Here is a 21,530-nt window from a genome sequence, read left to right on the forward strand (position 1 = left end):
TACTGAATAGGAGAAAATGTTTGCAAATAATATGACCAATAAGGGATTACTATCAAATATATATAAACAGCCCATACAACTCAACATCAAAAAATCAAACAACCCAGTTAAAACATGGGGAGAAGAACTGAATAGACATTTTTCCAAAGAGGAAATGCAGATGGTTAACAGGCACGTGAAAAGATGCTCAACGTCGCTAATCATCAAGGAAATGCAAATCAAAAGAATGAAATTCTGCCATTTGCACAACATGGATGGACCTAGAGAGTATTATTCTTAGTGAAATAAGTCAGACAGAGAAAGACATAACTCTTAGAATGATGGATGGATGGATGGATGGATAAATGGATGGATGCATGGGTAGTTGGCTGGATGGATGGGGAGGCCTTTCCTGACCTTGCAATCTAAACAAAAGTGTCCCTTGACATCCTTTTTTATAGCACTAATTTTTCTTCTATAGCACAGCAATTTGCAATGATATATTGATTTATTATCTATCCCCTGTAGTAATCTGTAAATTCCATGAGGGCAGGTCATTAATGACTTCATACTCATTATAGGGCATTCCATTTAGAAGACACTCGCTATATATATGTTGAGTCAATGGACAAAAGGAAATCCTGAAGACCACATTCTTATCACTAAAATAGCTATAAAGAGGGAGAATAGACCTTTCCTAACATTTTAAAGTCTTTTAATTATTGGATTACATTCACCTGGTGCATTCCAAAGAAATGATAAATTTTAGGAAAAATAACGTGGCCTTTGAGATGAAAGAGAATCACAAACTGAAAAAGCACTTGCATATAGTTTCCTCAGACACCAATCAAAGACAAGACATATGCCATTATCAATATGAAAGTGACTCTAAAGGCTACAGATTATTTTAGTTACTTCTTGGACGGAATAGCTCTTAAGATGTATATAATTCAGCAGTCAACAAGCATTTACTCAGAATAGTAGAGCGTTAATGTCATTTATCTGACATTATTTTTAAAAATCTAGAAGTAGTCGTCCCAGGATCATGGATACATTCTCCTGCTATGTATTCAACTCTAAGCCCCTCCTGTCTCAATACTGCTCTAAACCCCCAGGAGTGATGGACAAGAAAAGCAGCTAATCCAGGTGCCCCTAATCGGGAGCAGGGGGCAGGCCTGTATGCCTGGCCGCCATAGTGCCCAGCTAGTCCAGGGCACTGGACTAATTTGCCAGCAGGATCAAGGCTACAATTCTAAACTACTGAAAACCTCAGGAGCTGGGGCTAGTGGTACTTTGCTGTGTGGTAACCATAAACTCAGGCCCTATGCCCTGTCACTTATCCAAGATGGGTGAAAGAGATAGACCTCTCAAGGCCAGTGATCTCTAAAGACAGCACAACTCCCTGAGTTCACACTCCAGAGACACTGAGGAAGGAATGGAGACTTAACAAGTCAACCAACTGATTTGGTCTAGAGTTATCAGATTTCTATTAAGTTCTGGATTTCAAGGTCACCTCATTAACAGCTTCTTTTATTGCATAAGTATTCACTATCTATTGTACACTTATCCTTAGCAAGCATGCTCTTACACAGCACTTTTGAATTTTGACTTTTTTTTTTTTTTGCGGTGGCCTCTCACTGCTGTGGCCTTTCACTTTTGAATTTTGACTTTTTTTTTTTTTTTGCGGGCCTCTCACTGCTGTGGCCTTTCCCGTTGCGGAACACAGGCTCCGGACGCACAGGCTCAGCGGCCATGGCTCACGGGCCCAGCCGCTCCACGGCATGTGGGATCCTCCCAGACCGGGGAACGAACCCGTGTCCCCTGCATCGGCAGGCGGACTCTCAACCACTGTGCCACCAGGGAAGCCCTGAATTTTGACTTTTAAATGATGAGAAGGATACAGTTTATAATTATTAAAGCACTTTGAGAGAGAATTCATGTGAGAAAGAAATATTAGGATCACTAGTATCAGGCAACTTTGAAATTATTTTATCAGTTTATGGAATCTAAGTTAGCCTACATGAGGCTACACAACCCTACAGTAATGTTTCCCTGAAGACCCAGAGTATTTATTAAAATCACAGATCCCTGAGCCCCAACTCAAACCCACTGAATCAGAATTCACCATGGGAGTAACCTGGGCATGCATATATATAACAAGTGCCCCTAGTGTTTGTCATCAGGGGATTTTTGGAAGTCACCCTACAGAAATGATTCTTCATCAGAAATATATTAGGGGCACTTCCCTGGTAACTTATGTACAGCAGTGAGTGGACCTGATAAACTTAAGGACCCCCTAAAACTTAGTCTCGCAGTTGGAAAAAGACAGTCTGGGTGATCTAGATGGCCTGAGTGATTTCTAACTCACCAACTGATTGAATAATTCATAGCGTCTCTACCTGAGTGTGACAGAGTGGACATTTAGAAACTGCCAGCTATATACTGTTGTCAGTCCCTCCATGTTTGACGCACCACCAATTTCCTTCCTGCATGTTACAGCCTAGGCTAAATTATGCCTCGTTTCCACACCTCAGATCCATACTAAATATTCCTTTAGTACAAATACTTCATCAGAGTGCAGGTAAGAATCCCTTGTCGAGCATTTTCAAAAGGTGCTTGTCCAGGTTTAACCCTCGTCTGGCAAAATCTCTGAGAGAGGCCCCATCACATACGTTCCCCAGAGATCCTAATGTATTTTTTTCTTTTTTTTTTTTCTTTTTCGGCTGCACTGGGTCTTCATTGCTGTGTGTGGGCTTTCTCTAGTTGCAGCGAGCGAGGGCCACTCCTCGTTGCCGTGCGCGGGCTTTTCATCGCGGTGGCCTTTGGGTCACAATGCAGGTCTGAAACCTGTGAAAGGAAGGAGGGAAGGAAGGAGGGTTGGGTAGAGGAAACACAGACTGCAGAATAGCTCTAAGAAAGTTCCAGCCAGGTCCATGGGGAGCACAGAAAACATAACCTGTCAGAGGAGGCCTGTGTTGAGAAGGCATGAATCAGCTCTAGCAATCCCACTGTGCTCAGCTGTTGGCTGGAGACAGTCTAGGTAGAGTCCTGGGTTTTCGGTGACCCTTCCATGGAGGTCATTGACATGTAGCACAAAACCCTTTACACGTTCCCATAGGTTCATGCACATGCGTCTACTCTGAACTTCCATGTCTCTCATCTTCCAGTCCTTTCCCTTCCAGGCCTCTGACCAGATGGCCAGGCTGTTGGCCATTGCCCAGAAATCTACATATTTTCCCACCTTTCACATAAAATAGATGACCAGGTTCACCACTCACAGCTCTGCCCCTTGGAAAGATTTTCCCTCTCTGCATACTTTCAAGACCACTCCTGAGTGTGGCTGTAATGCAGCCTCCACTCATTTTCAGCTTCATCCACATAATAGGCTGTCCATCCATAAACCAAGTGCAGGCTTTTCTTCCTCTTTAGCTGGTAATCTTCCCATAGGTAAGAGCTGGGGAAGGGGTGCTAGTGCAATTCTAGGGGACATGGGGCTCTGGACCACCTGTTCTTGCAGCTTACTTGTGTCCTCTGGTTCTGCTCGGCTTGACCCTGGATATACCACGTTCATCTTACAATAGACTGCTTCTGGGTCTGTACAACTTTGTTTTGGCGGGTTCTACAGGACCCAGCTCATCATAGGAAATTCTAAAGTAACAGTCATTTGGGGTCCCATGGTCAAGCAGTCGTGTGTGTTTTTTTTTTTTTTTGCCAAAGTCAAGGAACTGATCCTCAGAAGCTCTATATTCTCTTCTGCAGACGCTATGGCCTTGCTTCAGATCTCCACAGACCTGCACTGTGATTCTTCCACTGGGGCCTGCCACAATCTTCCTATCATATCTTTTCTCACCACTGACACCAGACGCCAGCACCAAAAGATCTGCCTGATCATATGGCCCAAGAGGCAGGGCTGCTTGCCTGGGCCTCCTGCAAAACTCTTTCCAGCTCTGAGCCCTCTCAAATCTGCCAGCCTTCCATCCATGTCGCTCAGCATAGAGGCTGGAGCAGTTTCTAAGTGTGGTGTTGCTTCCAGAATCCAAGAGGCCTACTGGGTCCTCTGCTTTTTGTTGTTGTTGTTGTATATCAGAGGCCACGAGATGCAGCGATTTGCCTTTTACTTTGGAGGGGATGTCCCAGGGTAGAGCATGGCCTTGACTGCAAACACCACCACAGATCTGAAGTCGCCGCAGCTGGAGGCTATCCACCAAGTACCCTCCTCGCCTGCCGCAGGTTCTCTTGGAGGGAGATCTCAGCAGTGCACCCCTGCAGCCTCCCCATGGGGTGTTTCTCCTTCTCAGTAAGCTTTAAAAAGCGCTTGCTATGTGAAAGTAGTAAATGAGATGCAAGCGATAACAAACATTCTAGAGTGTGTTTAAGGAAAGGAAGAGGAATTTAAGCTGTATTTGGAATGCAGTCAGTATCTGAAGAATCCCCCAGGGCTCTAAGGTGTGTGTGCTGAGGTGATATGTGGACTGGGACTGCAGCGCTTGGCAAGGATACAACAGTCCCCAATGTCGCTTAGTTAGAGGGAAGCCTTTCCTATTATTGGCCATTGTTTCTAATCCCATTCCAGATCTCTCGGTACCATTCATTCCCCAATTATAATTTGCGTTTCTTTACTGCCTAATAATGGATTTGTTTTTTTCTCTCCTTCAGCTGTCAGTCACTTGGCAACTCCTTAGTTGTGCTTTCAGCAATATTGTGCACCTCCCTTCTTGGTTAAAAAAACATTTTTTATTGAGCTATAGTTGATTTACAATGTTGTGCTAGATTCCGGTGTACAGCAAAGTGATTCCGTTATACATATATGTGTATTCTTTTTCATATTCTTTTTAATTATGTTATTTCAAGATATTGAATATATTTTCCTGTGCTTTGCAGTAGGACCTTCTTGTTTATTTTATATATAGTAGTGTGTATATTTTAATCCAATCTCCTAATTTACCCCTCTCCCCCTTTCCCCTTAGGGAAGTTTGTTTCTATGTCTGTGTTTCCGTTTTGTAAATAAGTCCATTTGCATCATATTTTAGATTCCACATATAAGTGATATATGATATTTGTCTTTCTCTGTCTGATTTACTTCATTGAGTATGATAATCCCTAGGTCCATCCATGTTGCTGCAAATGGCATTATTTCATTCTTTTTTATGGCTGAGTAATATTCCATTGTATATATGTGCCACATCTTCCTTATCCATTCACCTGCTGATGGACATTTAGGTTGCTTCCACGTCTTGTCTATTGTAAATAGTGCTGCTATGAACATTGGGGTGCATGTATCTTTTTGAATTTTAGTTTTGTCTGGATATATGCCCAGGAGTCGGATTGCTGGATCACATGGTAACTCCATGTTTAGTTTTTTAAGGAACCTCCATACTGTTCTCCATCGTGGCTGCACCAATTTACATTCCCACCAACAGTGTAGGAGGGTTCCTTTTTCTCTATGCCCTCTCCAGCATTTTTATCATTTGTGGACTTTTTTAATGACGGCCATTCTGACCAGTGTGAGGTGATACCTCATTGTGTTTTTGATTTGCATTTCTCTAATAATTAGCGATGTGGAGCATCTTTTCATGTGTCTGTCGGCCATCTGTGTGCCCTCTTTCAAGAAATGTCTATTTAGATCTTCTGCCCATATTTTGATTGGGCTGTTTGGGTTTTTGTTATTGAGTTATATGAACTATTTGTATATTTTGGAAACTAAGCCCTTGTTGGTCGTATCATTTGCAAAGACTTTCTCCCAGTCCATAGGTTGTTTCTTCACTTTATGGTTTCCTTTGCTGTGCAAAAGCTTTTAAGTTTGATTAGGTCCCATTTGTTTATTTTTCTTTTATTCCTGGTGCTGTCTCAGGAAACTGACCTAAGAAAACATTGCTACAACTTATGTCAGAGAATCTTTTGCCTATGTTCTCTTCTAGAAGTTTTATAGTGTCCTTGTCTTATATTTAAGTCTTTAAGCCATTTTGAGTTTATTTTTGTGCATGGTGTGAGGGAGTGTTTTAACTTCATTGATTTACATGTAGCTCTCCAGTTTTCCTAGTACCAGTTGCTGAAGAGACAGTCTTTTCTCCATTGTATATTCTTGCTTCCTTTGTCGAAGATTAATTGACCTTAGGTGTGGGGGTTTATTTCTGGGCTCTCTATTCTGGTCCATTGATCCATATGTCTGTTTTTGTGCCAATACCATGCTGTTTTGATTACTGTAGCTTTGTGGTATTATTGTCTGATGTCTCAGAGTGTAATGCCTCCAGCTTTGTACTTTTTCCTCAGGACCGCTTTGGCAATTTGGCTGGGTCTTTTGTGATTCCATATAAATTTTAGGATTATTTGTTCTAGTTCTGTGAGAAATGTCATGGGTAATTTGATTGGGATCACATTAAATCTGTAGATTGCTTTGGGTAGTAAGGCCATTTTAACAATACTAATTCTTCCAATCCAAGAGCATGCGATCTCCTTCCATTTCTTTAAATCATCTTCAATTTCCTTTATCAATGTTTTCTAGTTCTCAGCATATATGTCTGTCACCTCCTTGGTCAGGTTTATTCCTGAGTATTTTATTTTTTTGATGCAATTCTAAAAGAGATTTTTTTTTTTTTACTTTCCCTTCCTGATATTTCATTGTTAGTGTAAAGAAATGCAACCAATTTCTGTATGTTTATCTTGTATCCTGCTACCTTGCTGAATTCATTTATTACTTCTAGTAGTTTTTGTGTGGAGTCTTCAGGGTTTTCTATGTATAGTGTCATGTATTCTGCATATGACAATTTTACTCCTTCCCTTCCAATTCAGGTACACTTAATTTCTTTTTATCATCTGATTGCTGTGGCTAGGACTTTTAATACTACGTCGAATAGAGGTGGTGAGAGTGGGCATCCTTATCTTGTTCCAGATTTTAGTGGGAAGGTTTTTAACTTTTCACCATTGAGTATTATGTTGGCTGTGGGTTTGTTATAAATAGCTTTTATTACGTTGAGATACGTTCCCTCTATACCCACTTTGGAAAGAGTCGAGTCTTTATCATGAATGGATGTTGATGTACTGCCCTCCTCTATTCAACCTTTTTAGGAAATGGTTATCCCATCAATTTTCACAACTTTTACCATCTTAATAGCAACACTCCCAAGTATGTTTTTATAGTCCCTTGCCCCCACCCCCAATTTGTGTTATTTCAAAATCTGAGTTGCCTTTCATCCATATTTTCAGAATAAAGCATTATGATTTTCACTGTTGCATGAGAGAGATGAACTCATCCTCTTTTCTCCTTCAATTCCAGGGACCTCTTTTCCAGGAGGTCTCCTCTATTCTCCCAATCACAGTCATGAATTCCCCTCATTCCTTCCCTCTGTACAGTGTCTCTTAAGAAGACCATCCCTTTAGAGATATCTGGAAGGATGCACCTTCTACATTATCCACAAAGCTAAACAGTACGCCCATGATTCCTGAGAATCGTTTCAACTATAGCAGCCCGCAAAACTACTCTATCCTCTGAACCCTTATCACACTTGGTGCTTGTTTACTACTTATAGTTGTCTCCCTTGCACTTTTATTATTTTTCATTTTTATCTCCTGCCTCTTTAGGTATGTTTTATACCCTTAAGAGCAAGGTCTGAGCTACTTCTCTGTCTCCAAACCTAACCGAGTCATCGTATATACAAGTGCATAGATATACGTACACACACACATAGAAATACATCTTACGGTTTGCTTCAGGTAGTAGGTCTTCAATGCACAGACCTAGTACCTGAAACAGTCTACTCTGTGTCTTCAAGCTTACTATCTCTTTTAAGTCTCCCTTTAACCTGTCATTCACCTTTTTCATTGTTAGAACTTTTCTGAAAGCCCCCGTGAGCCTCATCATTGGACACATATGCTAAGTCTAGGGGACCACTGCTCATTAAAAAGAGCAGGCAGAGAGCCACAAGGGACAAGTCATGGGAAGAAACCAAAGACCTGCCCTTGAGACTTAAATAAGGCTCAGCTGGTGTTTTTATATCAGAATTAGACTATTTCTAAATTAGACTCTTGGGCCCTAGGGCAGGATTGCCTAGTTGTATAAAATAAGCCAACAAGTATCCAGTAATTACAGGAAATTTGGCTACGATGAAGCTAATGTTTTGGAAACAAAAGATAGCCTAAGGAGATTAGAAAGGGATAAGAGGAAAAATACACAGGGAATGAGACAGCTAAAGCGGTAGGAGAGGAAGAGGGAGAGGAGAGATAAGCTGAGAGAGATGGGTTTTACAGAAGCTGAGGGAGGTTAAGTGTTCACAAATATCAGACTGGCAGCTGCCACTCCTAGCAGGATAGGAATTGAAGAGATGCCATTGTATCTGTCAACTAGGAGGTCCCTAATGGCTAAACAAGCTTCACTGGACTGGTGAGGATAGAACCCAAATCAAGTGGCATGAGAATGAGAGGTGGGGAGGAAAAACGTGAACGTAACCTACTCATTCAGGGAAGTTTGCAGTTTCCAGAACAGACAGGAGACTTGAGGTGAAAGCGGGACCAGGAAATGAGGGCTGTTTTAACATAGAGGACACACGAGCACCTCTGTTGGAGGGAAGAAAAGAAATTAAAGTATATCCAAGAGAGAAGGAATTGACCCAGAACGTGGAGAGGAAAAGGGACATCTTTTCCTCTGGGATGAGGTCGTGAAGAAAGGAAGAAAATGAGAACCAATCTGAAGAGAAGGAAGGTGTTCCCAGGGGTTAGCTCTTTTCCTCCATGAGAGAGAAGACAAGTAGGAAAGAAAGAGGGGCTCAGGGATGGTGATGGGCTTCTGGAAGTTGCCTGGGAAGAGATAGGCCACGCAGTGTTGGAGGGGTTGCCTGAGGCTTCACACCCATGATTTGCAATGACAACTGGTAAATGTGATTCTCTCCAGAAGGGGCTTCCTAGGAGCAGGGGATGAGAAACTGTGGCTTAGGCTTGGGGGCTGGGCAGGCAGATGAACTAGGAGGTCACTATAGAAAGGACAATGCTGAGGAAAGGATGCATTAGGGCCTTCAGGGAGGATAGGGAAGGGCCAGGAGGACATGAAGGGCATCAAAGGAGTGGAGACTTGGCTAAGAGTCCATGGCTTGTTCAGTGAATGGGAAAGACCAGCGAGTGTTGTCAAAGAGGGAGATTGTCAAGTTCTAGTTTTCAGTGTTGGCCTACGTATGGGTCAAAGTAAGGGCCACGCTATGTCTGAGGACTTTAAGATAAAGGCCATGATGCTGAGAAACACGACGGATGGTGAGGCCAGGATGAGGCTGCTGGGGACAATGGCAGGCAACAGCAGGTGGGGGAAAGCAGCTAAGCCTTTGGTCCTAGATAAACAAGGGGAGTGACCTAGAGAAGATGGATTGTCTGAAAAATACAGCACGGAGCCAGTTGCTGGCTTCCTACAGAGTGGGCCAGCATGAATGGTACAAGTCTCAAAGGGAAGGGCTACCGAAAGAGACCTGTCAGAAGAGAAACTCAGGGATTACAGTTGGCCTTCCTTATGCTGCATCAGATTCAATATCCACAGATTCAACCAACCGCAGATTGAAAATATTTGAAAAAAAAAAGAATTCCAGAAAGTTTCAAAAAGCAAAGCTTGAACTTGCCACGTGCTGGCAACTGTTTACATAGCATTTGCATTGTATTAGTTATTCTAGGTGAATCTAGATAGGATTGCAAGAATATGGGAGGATGTACATACGTTATGTACAAATACCGTGCCATTTTCTGTAAGGGACTTGAACATCGTGGGTTTTGGTATTGGGAGGGGCAGTCCTGGAACCAATCTTCCACAGATACTGAGGACAACTATATTTACTTATCAACTAATTTATTTTTAGTCCTTGACCTGCATTACCAACTGCCTTTTTTTTTTTTTTTTTTTTTTTTGTGGTACGCGGGCCTCTCACTGCTGTGGCCTCTCCCGTTGCGGAGCACAGGCTCCGGACACGCAGGCTCAGCGGCCATGGCTCACGGGCCCAGCCGCTCCGCGGCACGTGGGATCCTCCCGGACCGGGGCATGAACCCGTGTCCCCGCATCGGCAGGCGGACTCTCCACCACTGCGCCACCAGGGAAGCCTCCAACTGCCTATTGAACATCTCTGAGATATATTTCTGGATCATCTTTTCCTATATGAACCTATCTTCCCAACCTCTATAATTTACTCTTCTTCCTCCATTTCTTTAATTCTAGCCAGTAGCATCACCGTCACCTGGACAGCTATTCTAAAAAATAAATAAAAGTCATCTTCACCACCCCTTCTTGCTCTCCACCCAGCCTGCTTCCTTCCTCCATTTGGAAGTTCTCACCCTCACTCTAATAAAGAGTGGTAATTAAGAGAATCAGACAGACTTGGTTTAAATTCCAGCTCAACCATTTCTACCTCGAATGATCTTGGACACTTAACTGTTTTAAAGCTTATTTTCTTCTTCTGTAAAATGGTTATAACACTAGTACTACTAGCATGGGTTATCATGAGATCTGAATGAATTAATGCATGTAAAGAACTTGACACATATCTGGCATACCGTAATTTCCTTCAAAGTTGTGAAGCTCATTAATTTCGTAAGTCGCTTCCTCTTCTGACTTCATGGTATCTGCAAAGCTTATGGCCATATTTCTTAACTTTTTATTTATTGTGGGCAAGTTTTTAAAATTTTTATGAATCTTTTATCACAGATATGCTAATAATACTCTTTTTGAAATTTTACTGAAGTATAGTTGATTTACAATTTGTGTCAATTTCTGCTGTACAGCAAAGTGATTCAGTTATACATATATATTCTTTTTCATATTCTTTTCCATTATGGTTTATCATGGGATATTGATATAGTTCCCTGTGCTATACAGTAGGACTTTGTTGTTTATCCGTCCTATATATAATAGTAGTAAAACTCATTTTGACTTATATAATAAATCAAGTAATTTAAATTCTACTTGCTTTTGTACACACTTTGAATCAATAAGCACACTTCGGACAACATACACCTCCAGATTAGCTTTCTGTCATTTGTAGTTTTATTAAAAATTCTCAGTAACTAATTCTAATATGTAAATAAATGAAATCACCAATAAAATTTTAAACACATCTTCTATTAAAAAAAGATAAAATTCTAAGCAAAACATCCTCACCAACATGTTGTTACTAGACATTCACACTCAAATGGCTTACTTTTTGTTACAAAATTTTCTAGAATGGAAATCTACAAGGCCGCATTTTAAACAGTGGAGAAAAACCAAGCGCTAGCGTGGCTGCTGGCCCCTGGGCTTTAATGGCCTCCCGCACCCCACCTGTCAAACCAACATTCATATTCTCTTCTTACTAATCTCCTCTTAAAGCTAAATTCAACTCAATGAGGACATTACTAACCCCAACTAGTAAACTGCAGCGTTATTCCACTACCTCCTACGTGCTGTGCCACCGTCCTCAGCACCTCTTCCTCTTCCTGGTTCTCGTTCCCTTGTCTTCTCCAACCGTTGCCATTGAACCTGAACACTGACGTTAATGAACATATCAGTCAGACTGGGGAAACACTGCACCGGGATGACAGCAGGTAAATGGAAGCATGGGTCGTATGCTCTGTATGTATGATTTTTTGCCAAAAATCTCTCAGTGAACTACCAAAAATTCAATACTAATTTTCCCCTGTGAAGAGAGTCAGTGGCAGAGTCGAGTTAGGACTGATGAGTTGAAATGTAATAGCAGACACCTGGTGGTGGATTCTTTCTTTTAATGAAGGGTCCTTCCAAGGAAGACATCTATGAGGGATAGCAAGAGTAAAAGATTAAGGGATAAATGAGCATATCTTTTACTGTCCCCAGATCTCCATATTCTTCCCAGATGTGTTTGCACCAACGCCCTTTATCCATCTACCATGGATGGACTACACATCCATTATAGATCCAGAAACTTACTTACTCTGTGCTGTGTATTTCAGAAAGTCCATCATTTGCCTGACAGCTAATTAGGAAAAGTAAAAAAGCGTTCAATGTTTCCACCATGCCTGCAAACACAAGTTTAGCCCTTAAATGTTCATATATGTAGATCCTAACACACATGGGTGGGTCGAAAATAAAAAGGCAAAAAAACAAAAGTTACTCTATGAAGAAATCCAGTTCAAAATGAGAAAAAAATATGTTGGCCTGAGCGATCCCACAGTTTCGCGTATCAAAAAGAACCCCAAAACAGATGGAAATGGGACCGTCTACACTAGCTCCTGATCCAGAAAAATGGAATTATGGCTCAGCTGCAAAATCCTGGGCCTTCGTTTTCCCAGTGGCCTAAATCAATCCCCAGCCCAGGACAAGATGCTGAGCAAGGTGCATAATTATTTCAGGCCACTAGGGTAAGCACTATTCCTGGCAGCTCCGCAGGCAGCGCCATGGATAAGGGTTTCTAATTCTCTTTGGTGATTTGGTTCTGTGTAAACTGAGATTTTTCTTTCAGTATTTCAGCCAGATAAGCAGGAAAGGCCAGCTCCAGTCCTGAGCTGGAGACAATCAAGGTCAGTTTCAGTTCCTTTTCTGTGCAGTTTAGTCTCCGTTTTCCCCGCTGCCTTCCCTGACACCTGTCCTTATATTTTTATCTGATTATCAAAACCTAGTGAGAGAACTTTTGGCAGCCTCTGGTGCTTACTGTGTCATCCAAAAGCCTCTCAGCCTAAGGAATACCAGGAATGCTCTGCAAAGCAGTGTCCTTGAGAGGCTAACCCAAGACCCCTGGCTATGAACCACAGAGAAGTGTCTCCCATGGGTATTTTAAGGGTAAGGTTGAAACCAGTGCCTGCTTTCCCCAGAGGCAATACTGACTTAGCAACTTGCCTATTAACAAATCTCTGATGTTTGGCTTTACACTGCACCCACAGTATATTCAGTTATTATCTAACATTGAAAGTGAAAGGTAAATCTTGTCATTCCCATTTGGAAGATGGTGAAATAGAGGTTTAAAAGTTTAAAAGAGTTGTCTAAAGTGAATTCAACAAAGCAGTGTTGCAGCTGGAAAGTAGATCAGCTGACACCTGTCTCCAGTTTTGTAGGTCAGGGACTCTTTGTAAGTTTAGAGCAGTGTTTTACTTACCATATTCCTCCTTGAAAGCTTCTATTTACTTTCTTAAACTGTGGATGCCAGTGGAGAGGTACCAGGTGTGCATTCCAGACACTTATACAACATACACAGACTGAGCCGTCTGCCCTTTGGGTACACAGCTCCGGGCTGAAGAATTTCTAGGGTTGTTAGAAGAATAAATGAGGCATTAGAGGGAGCAGGCTCTGAGGTAGAAGCAAATACCCTATATCCCTGCAAAGACAGGTTAAAAACACCCTCTTCATTATTACAAACAAAAAAACTCACCAGTTTATTCTGTGCTTTTTCAAACTGCATTGCTCTCCCCCTGTATATTCATTAAATAAATGCAAACACATGTGCTTTGAAATGGGTAGGTGTAAAAGAACATTCTGCACAATTAGATCTAGGCTGTGGCAGACTTATCTCACATGCATACATGTATCTGGGGGATGTTAATTCACGGTGACAGCTGAGCATGACAAACGCAACAGTACACAAATTGGAAGGCCGAAAAAATGCAACTACGAACCCCATGCAGACAAACACGCATATGAGTTTTCCCTCAACACACACGTGGCCGCACTTATGGGCGCGTCACCACATTGATAAACCCCAAACACAAACACCTGGGCCTCCGCCGCCCGCGAGCTGCCTCCACACAGGCGGCCTCGCCTCCTCCTCCAGGCAGGCGGGGACTCGCGCGCGGCCCTGGGCACAATCGCCCTCCCACCCGCATCCCGCTGCGAGAACACAAGCGCGCCGGCCGGTCCCGAGCCAGCCCGCCCGCCGGGGAAGCGGCGGCTCCCGAGGCTGGGGGCAGGGCCCGGGGGGGGGGGGCGGGGCGGGAGCGCCGCGGGGCCGGGCCTCGGCGCCCGGGGAGGGGAAGAGGGGCGGGCGCGGGGCGGCGCCCGGCTCACGTGGGCGGGTGGGAGCAGCTGAAGGTCCGCTCCGGAGCCCGGGCTGTCCTCTCGCGCGCGGCGCTGGCCAGGGCGGCGGCGGCGGCGGCGAAGGAGGAGGAGGAGGAGGAAGGCGGCTGTGGTGGCGGCGGCGGCGGCGGCAGCGGCGAGAGAAGAGGGGAGGACGGGGGCGGCGTCGGACTGGAGCCGAGCGGCGGCGCGAGCTGCCCGGGGCGCTGTCGTGAGCTCGCCCGCCGGGCCTCCACCCCCGAGCTACACCCTGCCGTGCCCAGCTCTGCCCGCGTCCGTGCCCCCGCGGGGAGCGCGCCGGGGCTGCCCCCCGAATGACGGGCGGAAGGTTCGACTTCGACGATGGCGGCACCTACTGCGGCGGCTGGGAGGAGGGCAAGGCGCACGGGCATGGCATCTGCACGGGGCCCAAGGGCCAGGGCGAGTACTCGGGCTCCTGGTCGCACGGCTTCGAGGTGGTCGGAGGCTACACCTGGCCCAGCGGCAACACCTACCAGGGCTACTGGGCGCAGGGCAAGCGGCACGGGCTGGGGGTGGAGACGAAGGGCAAGTGGATGTACCGGGGGGAGTGGTCACATGGCTTCAAGGGGCGCTACGGGGTTCGGCAGAGCCTGTGCACCCCCGCTCGCTACGAGGGTACCTGGAGTAACGGGCTGCAGGACGGGTACGGCGTGGAGACCTACGGGGACGGAGGTGAGCGGCGTCGCTGGCGGCTCGGCTGCTCCGCGAGCTAGTGCGGTGGGCTTTGCCCAGACTGCGGGGAAGCGGGGAGGACGCGAGGCGCACGTGTCCGGAAACCCGCCAAAACACCTGGGGAAGCTTCCCACCCTCTTCCCGCGCCCGCTCTTCCCGGGAGGGTGCAGTGGGACGCGACTGGTGCGCAAGGGTTGGATCTGACCCGGTTCTTGGAGCGGGCGGTGTGTGCACACCCTGGGGAGCAAGGCGTGAATATACCTGGCCGGCGCCGCGCTGCCACCGGGAGGGAGCGCGCCCGGGAGGGTTGGGCTGGAGAGGGGACGCTGTCACTTGAGCCCGTCACATTACGTTCCTGATCCCTCCCTCTCCCGGGCGGGTTTGAAATCACCACTCCCATGGAGTTAGAGCGAACGCCCTGGGCTTGTGAGGCTGGCGGTCGCTGCGGACCGCTCCTGGGATTGGTTTCACGTGGAGTCGTATTTCGCTTCTGGTCCTCTAGTAGCCTAAAGATAGAAGCCAGAACCCCATTAACTAGGATGTTGGGGAATTGTTCCTTATCTGAGGTGCTTTTGGAAACATCCTAGTTATGGGAGTGGAGAGGCCACCTGATGCAGGTGGGATTCGGAGGATGTGGGGTTTTCTTTCTGTTTTTCATTCGGTTTCTTGAAGTATTGGTTTTCCATCAAAAGAAGGTACTCATTGTTGAGCTGCAGATAGCTGGACAAATTATGAGGAAAACACTTTAGAAATGAACAATGGAGTCTACGTTTTAAAAAATACAATTGAAAGGTATAGTTGCTAAGTTAACAGCTACTTTCCTCCTGAGAATGGCAGTACGAAATCGCCGGTTTGCACTAAGGTGTATGACCGACATGGTATGCTGGCTGTGAGCAAAATTCACCTTGTTTTAATATTTAAACAATATTTGCAAAAGAAATTTTGTATATAAGAGGGCAGAGTTCCCTTTTTTTTTCCAGCCAGGAAACATTATTGAAACAGGTATCAAAATCTGATGAATTTCCTTTTGTAATAAACTGAGAAGCATGCATGTCTTATGCTTTGGTAAAATACATTTTCATATACTAAACATAATCAGTTAGTTGAAGAGGGTTGTAGGAAGCAAGGTCAGAATTCTGCAGCTCAGAGTTGGAGGATATTAAAGGGATCCAGTTAAAAGTTTCTCCAGCCCACGGCAACCCCAGTCAGGCCACTGCTTATATAAAAGCTTATACAATTTGTACACTTCACTTACTCAGAACAGTTGGGCCGTGTTTCAAATGCAAAACGGCAGAATGGTAGGATTTGCTAAAAAGGACATCTTTTCATCCTACAGTATAAATGAAGGATATGGTTCTCATGGATTAAAGGGGGGGGACTTAAATACTTGTATATGGGCTGCATGAGTTTCAAGTTCCACAGTAATTAGGGCCCTTAAATGTTCTGAATGGGCATAGAGTGCCTTAGGTTGACAGCCTTACAAACATGTTAGCTTGTGATTGGATTTTATTGGAGGCCCCGGGTCTACAATATAACTAAATTCCATGCTCGAAAGTTGGAATACAAAACTTATCTTTCAAATGTGTGCATTATTTTATAACCTTTCAAGAAGGCCATGGATAGTTCTTTTACCACAGTATTTGGAAGGCTAAAAATAAATGTCTTCTTTCAAAGTTACTACTCATTAAACAAAATCTCTTGGTTTAGAGTATTCACTATACCTAGCAATCAATATATATATATATGTAGCACAGTAAAGGTCCTCTGTGTATGTGTTGTGGAAGCTCAAATAAGTGTCTAGGATGAGGGTAGATAATCAGCATCTTGTTTTAAAACTAACTTTTAAAAGAATTTTTTAAAAACCTCAAAATTTGGCATCACTGTAGGACTGTGGTTCTCTTTTTCTACCAAAAACAAATCTAATATGCTACCAATTAGGAAGGGGAGAAAAAACTCTTAAAAATCACTATTGAATTCCTACTCTGTGTTTTTCTTTCGGATGCCAATCAGTTAATTAGAAAGTCCTGAATCATAAAATGGGGGTCTAAATTGAAGTGTATTGCTACAACTTATTTCATACAAAGATTTTGGCCAAAACAGGACATATCACTTCCCCTATTTTTACTTTTTGCCTCTGCACCACAAGTCCATCCCTAGCTACCCTTTCAGACCTAGGGAAAATCTGATTCCATGTATTTTGTGGTGGCATTAAACTAGAGGAAGGAAGCCATAATTCCATTGACAAGTATCACTCGGTTTATTTTATTAGTGATTTGTGTGTGAAGTGTTACTGAAATAGAAAGCCCCTGAATATTAAGAATAAATTAGTACCATGCTCATGAAATCCAAGTCTAGGTGCCCAGAATATTTGGTGCAAATTCTGATCCTGCTGTGGTTCCTTTTTTCACCTGTCATGAAGCTATTGAAAATATCTAGGAAGACACATTGTTTTGTTAATTATATGCATACTTGCACATGCACATACCCATTCACAGCATGTAGATTTAAGTTTGGCATAATAAAGTCTAAATTTGACTGGTATTCTTTCTGAACTGGATGCCTTCCACTACAAGCTTATTTAGTGAAAATGGCCATATCTAGAAAATCAGCTCCCAGACACAGAATCATAGCACATAACTTCAAACCCATGAAAATAATTTTTAAACTTGTGAACTATGCATCTATATTTAAGGGATTGCGAGGAACTAATTAGAACTTTATTTGAGCAGCAGGGAGCAGGTGGAAACCACCTGCTTCATAAAGAACTAGAGGCCCTTTTTTTGCTAGGTTCATTGACTAAACTAAACCTGTTTTAAATTTCAGATGAGCCACTAACACTTTGACTGTAAATTGGTTTCTAGCAATTCTGTGGAGGAATTCTTCCATATACTGTTCCTCAACAGAATAGGACGGGAATATAGCCAATGCCATTGTTCTGCTTCTCAACTGGACAGTTAAGCAACACCCTAAACTTTCTAATTATTGCTGTTGCCTTAAACCACTTAGAGTTTTCAAGCAATACGTCGTTGGAAATTCTAAATACTTTTTGGAGATAGCAGTTTAAGGAAACTAGCTGTTAATTTCCCTTCAGTGTTAGGAATTCCTAAGACAGTATGGTTGCATTTTAAAAGTGTAAATACTTCTTGATATCAAACAGTATGTTGGAAGTTGTTCTAGCAAAATTAACTTGTCATTATGTAGAAGGATACAATTATAGCATTCCTTGCTTATTTAAACAAAGTATTTAAAAATAAGGTAGTTTTAGTGCGTGTAAGTCAGGTTGTATAACTTTTATCTTAGAACTTAAAATTTTATCTATCAGGAAAAGGGAAAAGTAAGTTGCAATTTCCTAATAATTCAGTTTCCTTCCCTGTTAAAGAAATAATTATTAAGGAAATAATTCCGTTTCCTTCCCTGTTTGGAGATGGCTAATATTCAGTAGAAAGCTTCTTGATCTGAAATGTTCTATTTGACTGTCTTATCCTTTGGGGTTGATGCCCACCTCCTCAGAAGTTCTTAGGTGTCAGGTTAAGATGTTCAGACCTACCCAGAATATGACATTCACAGTACCAGACCCACTTCATGTTTCATTGTCTCCCTGCTACTGTCTACTTATATACCAAAAATCTATCAGAATGAACAGAAAGCGACGGTAGTCTTGAAATTAGTCAAAACTTCTGACTTTGGAGCCATTATGGCTTTAACTTTTAAGTGCAGTAATCAGCCCTTGTTAACACAATGATACAAAACTATAAGCAGCACTTCTCGGTATTTTAAAAATAACTGTATGCCATGCAATAGAAATCTTTTCACGGCAATATAAAATGGCAAGGTAGCTCGGTATAATCAGAAACTGAAAGAAGTCAAGACAGACTGTTATCATGATTGGTGTTCTGTGATATTGTGAGTTAGGAATAATAAGTAATTACATCTTAAAATTTCTACATAGCTTCTTTTGGGGGATATTTTAATTTAAAATTTTCCTTTAATTAAAAGGAAATGAACTTGATGTAGAAGAGAAAATTCTAAGTTCCCTAATCTTAACATTCAGTTCCTCCTAAGGTTATTTAAAAAGCTGCTCCAGATTAATTTTTAAACGTCTCTGCTAATTTATTTAATAGAAAAACTTACTGAAAACAAATGCTTTCGATTAGAGATTATTCTTTTCCTGAGAAGGCATAATATTCATTGAAAAAGTGATCTGGTGTCAACAAGGTTTTAGTGGACACTGTCAAGCACGCCTTTGCCCTGAGATGAATTCCGTAATGTTAAGTGTGGAAGTTTTCCTCTGGCCTTATCTCAGTTTTCCCAAAGGTAAACAGTGCGCGCTTTTTAGCCACCACAGCTGTATACAAAAAGCCTACATACAATTACAGAAAAGGTCTAGGCACAACATCTCAGGGACGGGATTCACAAATGGAATTTTAAAAGCATCCCTAAGAGTTGACTTGGCAATGTGCGGGATTAAACCTTGGGCCGCCGGGCCTGCGCGCAGGGCTCTAGCCGTGCGCGCCCCGCGCTCGCAGGCGCCAGCGCCCCCTCGGCCCCAGACTTACGCTGTGCTCTCTTGCGGTCTCTCGAAGGTACCTACCAGGGCCAGTGGGCCGGCGGCATGCGACACGGCTACGGCGTGCGCCAGAGCGTGCCCTACGGCATGGCCACGGTGATCCGCTCGCCGCTGCGCACGTCGCTGGCCTCGCTGCGCAGCGAGCAGAGCAACGGCAGCGTGCTCCACGACGCCGCGGCAGCCGCCGATAGCCCGGCCGGCAGCCGCGGGGGCTTCGTGCTCAACTTCCATGCAGACGCCGAGCTCGCGGGCAAGAAGAAGGGCGGCCTCTTCCGCCGCGGCTCCCTCTTGGGAAGCATGAAACTGCGCAAGTCCGAATCCAAGTCCTCCATCTCCAGCAAGCGCAGCTCGGTCCGCAGCGACGCGGCCATGAGCCGAATCAGCTCCAGCGACGCCAACTCCACCATCAGCTTCGGCGACGTAGATTGTGATTTCTGCCCGGTGGAAGACCACGTGGACGCCACCACCACGGAAACCTACATGGGCGAGTGGAAGAATGACAAGCGCACCGGCTTCGGCATCAGCGAGCGCTCCAACGGCATGAAGTATGAAGGCGAGTGGGCAAATAACAAGAGGCACGGGTATGGCTGCACCGTGTTTCCCGACGGCTCTAAGGAAGAGGGAAAATACAAAAATAATATTCTGGTCCGTGGAATAAGGAAGCAGCTTATACCAATAAGAAATACAAAAACTAGGGAGAAGGTGGACAGAGCGATCGAAGGCGCGCAAAGGGCAGCCGCCATGGCGAGAACCAAAGTGGAAATAGCAAATTCAAGGTATGTACGCACAGGATGGGTGGTTCTGCCTGGGTCCTTCGCAACAGTGGAATATCAAATAATATGTTTGTCAGTCCTTTGGTGACATCACCAAATAGGTTCTACAACTGCCGGAATCAAAGGTGGAAAATGATTAAGCCCAATAGAATGAGTCAGAAACGTACCTGCACTCTTCTGAAAGTTTCCGCCCTCAAAAAATGTCGAAGGCACATTGCGGTTCCCTTCCTCATATAAATTACTTCCCTGATAACTGAACGTGATGGAGTTGACTCAGAGCCTGTGTACATTTCCCAGAGTCCAGAAAGTTACTTTTTTTAAGAAAGAAAAGTACCCCTGAAATACTTCCAGAGAGTGCACAGTGCTTTTGTGTGCTGGAAAGAAAATACCATCCACCTGGAAACCCACCTAGTGTAGGTGAGTCCCTTTATTCTAATATTAAAGTTGGAGGTGTGTACAACTCTGCCTTAGAAAATTATCCTAATTTATAATATTCAAATTCTGTTTATGGATGCCTTATAGGTGAGATTGGTTTTGGGAAACTCACCAGGATTCAGATAAGGCAGAAATGTAAAGCTACGTGACAGAATCCAGCAGACATTCTTTGAACAGCAAAGCTTACCTACATGGGAAAGGCAGAGTGACCGAGGCTCGGCAGAATCCCCCCATTCTATGCAAGAAAGCCTAGATCACTGTTATATTGAAAGGAAGGGGGTGGGGAGAGCCTGACAAAGGCAGATGGGACTGTCAGTGTGCCAAGGTTAAAAGAAAGAGCGGCAGAGGAGGGCTGGAGTGAGTAGGACACAGTGGTGAATAGTAGATTGAGAAGTGAGGTGTATGTGGGCACGCCCCTGAAGTTCTACCCATGATAGCCAGGTTCAGGCATCCAACCAGGGCATGGAGAAACCGACTGGGAATAGAATTTTACTAGGGTTGGATGTCATATGTTAGTCAAAAAAGAAAGTGGGACGGTTATACGTGGAAAATTTTATTCTTAGGCTCATTTGAGCAGGTACTGACTGGCCCTAGTTTCGTGTGATTTGAGACATAACGTTTATCGTAGAATATTAAAAACCCTTGTCCTGCTTCAGTACTATCCTCGCATTGAAGTAAACCTCCTTGTGAAACCACGAACTCTTAGCATGTCTTCAGGTTTTTATTCTTACCATTAAATTAATGAGCCCTCCCTTTTCTTTGGTGGAACCATGTGAAAATTCTGATGTTCAAACTTTTCGATGTACAAAAAATGGCGATTTCATATTGTTTAACTTAATACTTCTAGACTTCTGAAATTCTTTTTTTTTTAAATTTATTTATTTATTTATGGCTGTGCTGGGTCTTCGTTTCTGTGCGAGGGCTTTCTCCAGTTGTGGCAAGCGGGGGCCACTCTTCATCGCGGTGCGCGGGCCTCTCACTATCGCGGCCTCTCTTGTTGCGGAGCACAGGCTCCAGACGCGCAGGCACAGTAGTTGTGGCTCACGGGCCTAGTTGCTCCGCGGCATGTGGGATCTTCCCAGAGCAGGGCTCGAACCTGTGTCCC

General features: G+C 44.0%; 2 protein-coding genes across 4 annotated transcripts in view; one reads left to right on the forward strand and one right to left on the reverse strand.

Annotated features, from left to right (window-relative positions):
* Positions 1 to 10,829: 10,829 nt before the first annotated feature.
* LOC309835141 (uncharacterized protein) lies at positions 10,830 to 13,824 on the reverse strand. Its single transcript, XM_082674474.1, has 5 exons — positions 13,656 to 13,824; positions 13,317 to 13,356; positions 13,044 to 13,189; positions 11,886 to 11,927; positions 10,830 to 11,725 (listed from the first exon to the last, which is right to left on the reverse strand). The coding sequence occupies exons 2-5, from the start codon at positions 13,344 to 13,346 to the stop codon at positions 11,602 to 11,604; spliced, it is 342 nt and encodes a 113-aa protein (XP_082530600.1). The 5' UTR covers positions 13,347 to 13,356; positions 13,656 to 13,824; the 3' UTR covers positions 10,830 to 11,601.
* A 338-nt stretch (positions 13,825 to 14,162) lies between these two features.
* Positions 14,163 to 21,530, forward strand: part of JPH1 (junctophilin 1) — an 82,220-nt gene continuing 74,852 nt past the window's right edge. For all 3 annotated transcript variants that reach the window (XM_082674473.1, XM_082674472.1, XM_082674471.1), the window contains exons 1-2: positions 14,163 to 14,650; positions 19,234 to 19,993. In XM_082674473.1, the coding sequence (XP_082530599.1) occupies positions 14,272 to 14,650; positions 19,234 to 19,993 (1,139 nt within the window). In that variant the 5' untranslated portion in view covers positions 14,163 to 14,271. The remainder of the gene's footprint in view (positions 14,651 to 19,233; positions 19,994 to 21,530) is intronic.

Source organism: Grampus griseus (assembly GCF_964374135.1).
Source record: "Grampus griseus genome assembly, chromosome: 17".
NCBI lineage: Eukaryota > Metazoa > Chordata > Mammalia > Artiodactyla > Delphinidae > Grampus > Grampus griseus.

What these genes read in the sequence shown, in the direction of transcription:
- LOC309835141 (XM_082674474.1), bottom strand. Translation starts at nt 13,346, where the DNA reads ATGCAGTTTGAAAAAGCACAGAATAAACTG. An exon ending in AAAAAGCACAGAATAAACTG is followed by an intron (nt 13,190 to 13,316) that starts GTGAGTTTTTTT and finishes TAACAACCCTAG; the next exon opens with AAATTCTTCAGCCCGGAGCT. An exon ending in AGCTTTCAAGGAGGAATATG is followed by an intron (nt 11,928 to 13,043) that starts GTAAGTAAAACA and finishes TTTCCTAATTAG; the next exon opens with CTGTCAGGCAAATGATGGAC.